The 10022-nt window shown below is 43.4% G+C and overlaps 1 protein-coding gene across 1 annotated transcript; it reads right to left on the bottom strand.

Moving 5' to 3' along the window:
- Positions 1-217: 217 nt before the first annotated feature.
- Positions 218-1118, bottom strand: LOC126993588 (fat-like cadherin-related tumor suppressor homolog). Its single transcript, XM_050852722.1, has 3 exons — positions 1026-1118; positions 632-843; positions 218-530 (listed from the first exon to the last, which is right to left on the bottom strand). Exons 1-3 carry the CDS (start codon positions 1116-1118, stop codon positions 218-220), a joined length of 618 nt encoding a protein of 205 aa, XP_050708679.1.
- Between the last annotated feature and the right edge of the window lie 8904 nt (positions 1119-10022).

Genomic DNA, 10022 nt, shown 5'->3' with positions numbered 1-10022 from the left:
GAAAACTAGTGTTACTGGTTGCACTACTCATTGACACTCATGTTAAGGCCAATCACAATTAATGAAGTGCTCCAAAGTATGGTGGAACAACTATGATTCATAAGAGTTGGCAAGTGTCCAATAGTTCTCACGCTGGACAGCTGGCATGCCTGGCCTCCCTCTGCCTCTCCTTACCTACACACCTCTCGAGGTCAACATCAGTGAGGCAGCTCATGTGTTAGTGAGATTTTAGTGGTGGTGTGACTCTAAGATCAACATGGCATGTGTCATCACTAATACTGGTGTGCTCTGGGCAAGGTGAGCCACTGCCACTAAAGGCCTTGCTGCTGTCTGACATGGTGCCCCCACCTGTGGAATAGTCGAGGCCGAACAGCACCTCGGTGTTGCCGGCCACAATGGTGTACATGATGGGCTCCCCGGAAGGGCTGGCGGCCTCCACTCTTACAACGGGCGTGCCCTTGGCGGCGTTCTCCGGGACGGCTGCTTCGTACCGTGCGGCGGTGAACATTGGCCCTTCAGAAGACACCACCCTGGGGACCCGTGACGGGCAGGTTAACATATTCAACACAAGAGCAACCCTGAGGCTAACAGGCCTGACCCAAGGCAAGGTGGTCCTGGCTGCGTGACTCACCTTATGAGGACATGGGCCTGTGAGCTGAGGGGAGGCTTTCCCCCGTCGTAGGCAGCAACGGTGAGGCTGTAGGTCTTGTCGGCCGCCATCAGGGTCTGCTTCAGGGAAATTTCACCCGTCTTTTTATTCACGGCGAAGAGCTCACCGCTTCCTCGCACCAGCTCGTAGCGGACACTTCCGAACTCCCCAGAGTCAGCGTCTACTGCCTGCACCTGGAGACACAAGGGAAAGGGCTTGGTAATAGGACCATCTCATAATCAACAATTACATAACTTTGGGAGTCACTGCAAAGGTTCACTGCTTGATCATGGGGGAACTTACTACTTTATGGAGAGCACAAGTTATGCCCGGCATATGTCTGACAAAAAAGATCTGGCTGGGCTCTTATGCTCACCTCAGTGACCACGTGGCTGCGCGGAGACACGGTGGACACCAGGGCGTGGAAGGGCTGGTTGAGGAACACCAGCTCGTTGTCATTCACGTCCATCACCGCCACGTGGACCAGCACATGGGCCACATTTGCATTTATGTTAACGACTTTTAAGCGTTGTATTTAACGTGGTTAATGTAAAGTGTTACGTTTAATTTTAAGGCGCGAACAGCTATCTCACGTCAGGTCCGATGTACCGTTGCCTGCTTTCACAAGTTGATTGTAGTAAGGTGAGATAACACAATAGCCTTTTTAGTTAAGTGATGTGTGGCCGAGCGGTAGCCGTTATACGTTCACTTTAGTTCACTTTAGTTATCTTTCTCAGGTTAATACAAATACCAAATGTATTTTAGCTATATTAACAGTTGTACTACATAAGGTTTACAGTTTACGTGAGCGAGACGCACGAAATCAGAGCCAGCCACACCACAGGGCGCGGGGCGGCAGAGCATCGCTCGCCTGCCCGTCACCCGTCTTCTCTTCTCCGCGTTGTTCGCCCGTTTTATTTGCTTGTAGTTCGTCCAGAAGGGTGTGGGTTCCGGTTGATGACGGCTGATGAAAGTCATCATTTGCTGATCCTAGTGTCAGTTCATCACAGCTTCCCAAGGCCAAAAGCACGACGTGTTGTTAGACATCCTGTTGTGCGACACCGACCGGGTGTCGCCACACGTACAGTCATACATACACATGTACATTATAATATACACATTACATCGCTCGGTTCTCTAAAAGTCGCGACCTCGCGACTCACCCGACCTTTAAAAGCAGTGTACCTACCCATGTTACAGTCGCACAATCTGTACTAGTTAAACGAGGTCCTGTTATTGCATTAAAAAAATATATACAAGTCAGAGCCCGCCTAACGATACAACATCGGGAAATGCCAATGATAATAAAAATAATCATGGAAGTAACAAGAAATGGGCAAAGTACATACAGGGCGAGGTAAACAGGGCTAGAGTCGTGGACATGGAAGCTCAGTACTGTTCCGAGAAAACAAAATAATAGCTCGAAAAATTATTTACATGATATATCCTAGAAAAATTAAATTGATTAAACTGTCATTAGGATACATGGTAATGGAGCTATTTGGAATAGTAAAAAGAAAAAGGAACAATCCTTGAAGATCTGCTACACACTGAACCTTCGAGTCACACCTGGACACAAAACTGTCGCAGACTGTTGCGTGACAATTAATTGTCAGTGTCGTTACCCTCGGCACGCCTTCGAGACGGGTGGGGTTTACAACAATGTGATAACAAGGACAAGTCTGGAGAACCTTTGAAGCATCGGCAGTCAGCACCATTAACTCCTAATACTCCGTTTTCCAGGTCAGGTATACAGTACTATAAGAGAAAATCCTGTCACCAAGTTGTGAAATCACTGTTGTAACAAATCTCACTGAAATATGTGATTCCAGCATAATTGATTAAAGTAATTCCAGCATTAATAAACATCAAATGGAAAAGACAAATTTCCACCTATCCCTCGATCGTAACGAACGTGGATGACTGACATCTGTGACGCCAAAAATAATTCCCGTAACGGGTAACAGTGGTATGTCAAGTAAGGGTAAGTAAGACTTGTCTGCTTACTTCCAAAGCTTACAGATATTCACATGCTGGTTACGATAAAAGTTAGGGACAGCATCTGCTCAAGTTAGGTTAAGTCTGTCAGTGCAGAGAAAAAAAATGCCGTCCCCCGTCTGGTAGCGGTGGTGGGAGGGGCGGCGGGCAGACAATATGCGCCCACCAGTCACCCTCAAAGGTCCGAGTTGGCTGGCGAAGATAAGTGCACACCTACGACGAGTTGTGTCGTAGGAAGAAACAAATGCCTTGACACCTCCAAGGAAACTTGGTTGTGTGGAGGTGCAGCCGGGGCGCGCGGGCTGTGTGGAGGGGCGGGGCGGGGCGGGGTGTGCTCTCGGGTGCGGCTGTGTGCTGACTCGACTCACTGGGGCAGGAAAAGCCGCGCGCTGATGTCAGCGTATGCTTGCTGTGTCCGATACCGTTCACTGCTCCCACACACTGTCACTGAAGCTACGTTTGAGAGAGAGATATAACAATTCGGAGTAGTTCGTAACCACGCTATCCACCACTTTTGTTAGCCTTTCTTGTTACCAACTTTAAGTGGTTTGTGTTGTATTAATATTTAATAATTTTAAGGCGCGAACTGCTATCTCACGTCAGGTCCGGTGTTCCTTTGCCTGCGTTCTCCAGTTGATTGAAGTGGTTGAGACAACACAATAGCCTTTTAGTTAAGTGATGTGTGGCCCAGCGGTAGCCGTTATAAGTTCACTTTAGTTCACTTTGTTGTAACCCGTAATCCGGGCACACAGGGTAGACGACACACTGTTTGCATTAGTGACACTTGACTTAAAATTCTGGTACTTTAGGAGTATTTAAAGGAGTTCGTAAATGGGGTGATGAAACGGTGTCGCCTTTCTTATATGTATTTTATTCTACCTTAATACTACTTAATATTACAAAGGGTAAAAATATTGTTTAAACCAGCGACTGGCTTACGAGACTCAATGAGTCTTCAGGTTTTCTTTCACCATTGGTTACTGACGTTAGCACTGGTATAATATTGAGTAAAAACTCGCACAATAAAGTATCATAGAAATATAATCCTAAGTAAAACTAAGATAATAGAACACAATAGATATGTTAGATACGCTTTCCTCTATGGTACCACATTACTCCATACTCACAGTAGCAACGATGAATGTTCTACCCATGTTGTCTAGGGAAGGACAACTGAGTGTCCAGCAACGAACAGAGTGCTGGTTGATCTGAGGTCAAGCCTGAATAAATGCTTCTTATATAGGCATGACATACATACAGACATCACGAGGGTAATACGTCAGGCGTGTGAGTCATACATCAAACTCACACCGAGCTCATACAATAATCTACCTAACCGACATGCTTAATTCACGCGGTGACGCAGCTTTGTTTTCATAACATTTTGTTCCGCGGTTGATCGTGTTTTGGCCGCGGTTGATTGTGTTTTGGCTTAGAGAGATAAGCGGGTGCGTTAATGGGCAATTGCAATTGTGTATAGGTTGGTAAATGAACAGTGTGTGTGGGGACAATCATGTCTTGGAGTCCGTGTTGTGTTTTAGCGGTCGATACCGCTGTTGTCATCGGAAAATAATGATGATGACACGAGTGGTGTCGCGGCTCGCGGGGCACCACAACTTTAGTTATCTCTCTCAGGTTAATACAAATACCAAATGTATTTTAACTAGTGTCAGTTCATCACAGCTTCCCACGGCCAAAAGCACGACGTGTTGTTAGACACAATCTTCCAAACAACTAGCCCCTATTCTTTGACAACACCCAGCTATCACCTTTCTCAACACTAAACATCCTCGGTCTATCCTTAACTCAAAATCTCAACTGGAAACTTCATATCTCATCTCTTACTAAATCAGCTTCCTCGAGGCTGGGCGTTCTGTACCGTCTCCGCCAGTTCTTCTCCCCTGCACAGTTGCTGTCCATATACAGGGGCCTTGTCCGCCCTCGTATGGAGTATGCATCTCATGTGTGGGGGGGCTCCACTCACACAGCTCTTCTGGACAGAGTGGAGGCAAAGGCTCTTCGTCTCATCAGCTCTCCTCCTCATACTGATAGTCTTCTACCTCTTAAATTCCGCCGCAATGTTGCCTCTCTTTCTATCTTCTATCGATATTTCCACGCTGACTGCTCTTCTGAACTTGCTAACTGCATGCCTACGCCCTACTGCGGCCCCGCTGCACTCGACTTTCTACTCATGCTCATCCCTATACTGTCCAAACCCCTTATGCAAGAGTTAACCAGCATATTCACTCTTTCATCCCTCACGCTGGTAAACTCTGGAACAATCTTCCTTCATCTGTATTTCCTCCTGCCTACGACTTGAACTCTTTCAAGAGGAGGGTATCAGGACACCTCTCCTCCCGAAACTGACTTATCTTTCGGCCACCTCTTTGGATTCTTTTTAGGAGCAGCGAGTAGCGGGCTTTTTTTTTTTTTTTATTAATGTTTACTTTTTTGTGCCCTTGAGCTGTCTCCTTTGCTGTAAAAAATAAAATAAAAATAGAAAATAAAAAATCCTGTTGTGCGACACCGACCGGGTGTCGCCACACGTACAGTCATACATACACATGTACAGTCGACGATAGAGAGTAGTGTCACGGTTTTCAGAATGTTTAGGCTGGTAGCGGTATCTGGCAGCTATACCACGGTGACGCATTCACTGGCGATGTTAGTGACGCGTATCAGTGTGTACAGTGCGTGTGTGACCATGAAATTATAATATTGTATAATATTATATATTATAATATAATGTAGTTAGAAATATACCAGATTACATGAATTCAATTTAGAAATGCGGTAATGAATGTCTTCTACATGATGATGATGATGATGACGAGGTAAAACATCACGAACAGTCTGAAACACTTTTTCTTATTAAACTTTGAAAATACCGTGTGCAATGCTGTCCTTCACAGAGGCAGGCAGTGACTAATGCTCCTTACCATCAAACAACAAATAGGCTTGAGGGTCTGTTTAACTCGCAGCCTTAATTCCCGTCACTATAAAGCCTCAAAGACAATTCAGAAGATTCGTGAAGATTACGTAATATCTAAGTATAAATACGTGTGTGTGTGTGTGTGTGTGTGTGTGTGTCGCTGACTAGCTGACCCCTTGTCGCTGATGGACATGTCTCCCGTCCCCACCCAGCCTCTCTCTCTCTCTCTCTCTCTCTCTCTCTCTCTCTCTCTCTCTCTCTCTCTCTCTCCTATTTTTTTAGGTATTAAAAATTATACGTTTCCACAGCCACTGACGTGACAGCTCAACTGCAGTGCCTGCGGACATAGGGCCTTGATAGAATACCGCTGCTCCACCCAAGGCCCGCGGTCGACGGCGCCATAATGTGAACGTTTATAGCCTATTATTACGTATATATATATATATATATATATATATATATATATATATATATATATATATATATATATATATATATATATATATATATTTTTTTTTTATAAAGAATAAGATCTCGGCTGTCAGGAATTTTTTGTTTTTAGTTTAAGGCATAACAATCTCCCCTAATAAGTGCAGTATATTTTTAAATGTATCATAGTTTGATAAACAACTTAGAGTTGCTCTTGACTAAATTTGAACGAAACTAAAAGCTCGTGTCAAAATGTAGCGACAGAGCCTAAAGAAAAAATATTTATTAAGCGTTAGCGACGGGCACTTTTGATAAATATCTATCTTAAAATTATGTAGAGTGCACCTGTGACCACCAATCACCACAACAGTACGATTTCGATAGGATATAATAATTTTCATGTCGCGTGGAGGGGTTGCCAGATGTCGCTTTCTGAACGCAACTTACTGGACAGTGTGTCACTACTCTCTATAGCTGACTGTACATTATAATATACACATTACAACTGGGCAGGTTTGTACGGAGAAGCATATCAGAGTGAGTTATTTTGTCCTGCCAGGTAAGCCCCAGGATACGTTGTAGACAGCGGATGTGGAATGCTTCAAGTTGTTTCACATGTCGACGGTAATCTGTCCAGGATTCTGCGCCATAAAGGAGGGTGGACAGGCATACAGCTGTGTATACAACTGTTTTTGTTTCAATTTTGAGGTCTTTATTAAGAAAGACTCTGGACCTGAGTCGGCCAAACGATGCTGAAGCATGATTTATCCGGGCAACTATTTCCTCATCAATATTATGCTTTGTGAGAACACTTCCGAGGTAAGTAAAGCTATCAACTTGTTTGATAATTTCTCCATTTAGATGACACACACACACACACACACACACACACACACACACACACACACACACACACACACACACACACACTATTGCTGCAATAAATATTCTGTGCGATTCCAAGGTATTGTGAAGATGAGTCATTAGTGATTATAGTTCAATAACATTTAATTTAATTTAAGTACTTAATGTTGATTAAAAAAATAATACAGTAAAATACTAAGGCCATGTACACGAGTTTAATTTTGCTTGAGGGTCAAAGTAGCTAGGTTTAGAGAATACTGTAGGAAAATGCACACGTCTTCAACATATTATAATGACATCGGTACCCATGAAAATGAAGACTGCAACCTTATATATTAGGCTATTAAATAAAGATGGACTAATAACCCAACCTAGAGGAGTTTCTAGCTGAAGACCCTTCACATGAGCAAATAGTAACCTAACCTATCACCGCTGAACTAGTAATATTTCCTCGCATTTTAAAATCTCAGAAACGAGTAATAATAATGGAAACGGTTACAAATACAATCTAAACAAATAATGTGTTAACGTTTAGAGTGAGTAGGGTGAGATTCTAGACTTTTACCAAGACAGGTACGGCTCACCAAAAGCTAGCTTCTGTTCATTAAACTCTTGTAACACGTCCAGTTTATTAGACTGTGGCCTTGATGAGACTGTGAAATATCCACTGTGAGTCTGTAATAACAGCTAGAATCCTGTGGGAGATATCACATCCAATAATTTTGGCCATAAGGGCCAAAGCTTCCCTCATCAGCTTCGATGTCTGGAACTGATGTGAACGATTGTTTTAGTCCTTGTAGCTGTGCCTCTCTCACAATGATTTCCATAGACAGTACAAAGGGAGGGCGGTTATGACAGCAAGACACACACAATGGCAGTGTGTGTGTTTTCCTGTCATAACCGATGGTTTCCTCCCAAGACGACTGACTGTTAGCACACCTCTGTCTTCTCAGCGGCCTTGCAGTTAAATTATACGCTTTGTATCCCCTCTGCGGCATGTTGCTACAGCCGAAGGCTAGGCAGCAAGGCATTGTAACATTAAAAAGCAGCCGAATCCTCTTTCAAAATAGGTAAAATTATGTTTTTATTACCTCAGTTCAAAGTCGGCGCGGTGCTCGAAGGGCCAATAATGGCGCCAAGCAGCCTTATACACACGGCCGCCTATGTTGGGACTCTCTTTAAAGGGACTCTACTACACCCTACTGTCCCTATACATTCGCTCAGTTATGACTGTTGTTGCCTGGACCAAGGCCCCGAGGTCACTTTAATTGAAAAATACGGGACATGCCTTCTACTTCTAGACGTAGTTCTTGCAAAAGCTGCATCACTTCACTGCCATCCTCTCTTCTTGCAAGCCATTGTCGCCTCCACATTCTTTTCCATTTCCGTTGCTTATATGAATTGAGTGGCACTTTGAGTGAAAACGGGGGTGCAAACAGGGACGTCAGGCGTCAGCCATATTTGTTGTTGTGAGAATGTGTCGGTCAAGCCCATTGTTGGCAGATTATCGTACTCAGAGCATAATATTTACCAGTTTCTGATGCCTTAATATTGCCAAAAAACATCAGGAATTACCTATTTTAACGATAATTATAGGTGAATCTCCTTATTGGGGTCCACGAGATAGTTTTGGGGTCGGAAGTCGGTAAATATAAGAGGCTGAGTAAGACAATCTGGCAACGTTGGCAAGACTACGGAGCGCGGGGCAAATGTGATTGGAAGACGACGGTAGTGTGTCCACGTAGGCAAAAATCGACGATTTATGACTGAAAATCTATGGAAAGTTTGCCTTTTCTGGTGAAAAATGTTTTACCTTAAGCTCTAGACATGGGAAGAGGGGGGGGGGTTGAAGATATTAGTGGTGGCAGAGCAAAAATGCGACAGTCCTTAATTTAACCCGTGTGCGTCGGGTGACGGGAATTCCCGCTCGGGCGGAAAGCGTCGGGTGGCGGGAGTTCCATCATCGCACGGCTGGCAACCAAAAATAGCACCTCTTCCCAACATCATATCTATGCCGTGCTGCGACGTAGACACTTCAAATTTATTTAATCGTGGAGAGGAAGGATTGGCGATGAAAAAACAATATAAATTATTATGTTTTCGTTTGAAATTGCCACACGGGGCATTGATGAAAGACACCTATTTTACAAAATCTATCAGCACCGCCCGCGCGGTGCGAGGACGACAATAGTCCTCTAGCCCGACGCTTATGGGTTAAAAGCTCGTGGGTTTACTGCTGCCAAGGATGTAGCCAGACGGGGCGAATGAAGAGAAAGAAAGAAAAAAAATGTAGCAATAAAGAGGATGTATTTCAATTAGTATAGGTTAGTCACAGGAGTGGTACTATCGAGTGAACACCATGTCCCTGATCGCCGCCTCGGGGCTTCGGGTCAAAAAAATAACGCCCACCCAAAATCCTCACACATGGCGTGGATTCAGTACGTTCTTTATAGCCAGTGAGAGATAATGTAATTACTGTTTAAGTAAAGAATACTTAATTGCAAAAGGTAATGAATATTTTGAGTTTTTTCTTGGACACAACAGTGAAGAACTAACAAAATCAGAATATGAAAATACGTTCATATATTATACGACAACTGCGACCAGGCGCTGGAAGCCGGCACCAAAACAACATCGCATAGCCATAGAGGCACTGAGCGGCAGAGGGGCCAACACGTCAGTGCCATACTTTTGAGTAAATGAAGATTGAAATTTGAAATCATGCAGTTATACTTGTATGTGCTCTAAATTACTCCTTATTATACATCAAATTGAAGCCTTTGGGTAGAGCATTTTCATCATATTCATGAATGAAGAAAATAATTAAACCATGAAAAGACCTATCTGTCGCATAGGTCTGACGATTATATTGACCAGCATAAAACATTAAACGATTCTAAAGATGATGCTATCCAATAAAGTTCTTTCATGGGCAATATCGCCTGAAGCAATTGTGTTGTCTTAATCATAATCACAATTTTTTTAATGATTTAAAAAAAGATTTTTTTAATGAAATTTTGGATATGACATGAATTCATCAGTACTAAGAGATGTATAAATAAGTTTAGCAAAAACTTAAAATTTGGAATACTCATTAATCCATGGAAATTATCTTGCTTATGTGGGTGGTAATTGAGGTGGCAAGTCAAT

The sequence above is a fragment of the Eriocheir sinensis genome, unplaced genomic scaffold (assembly GCF_024679095.1).
Source record: "Eriocheir sinensis breed Jianghai 21 unplaced genomic scaffold, ASM2467909v1 Scaffold64, whole genome shotgun sequence".
Taxonomy (NCBI): domain Eukaryota; kingdom Metazoa; phylum Arthropoda; class Malacostraca; order Decapoda; family Varunidae; genus Eriocheir; species Eriocheir sinensis.
This window is presented reverse-complemented; position numbering and strand designations above follow the sequence as displayed.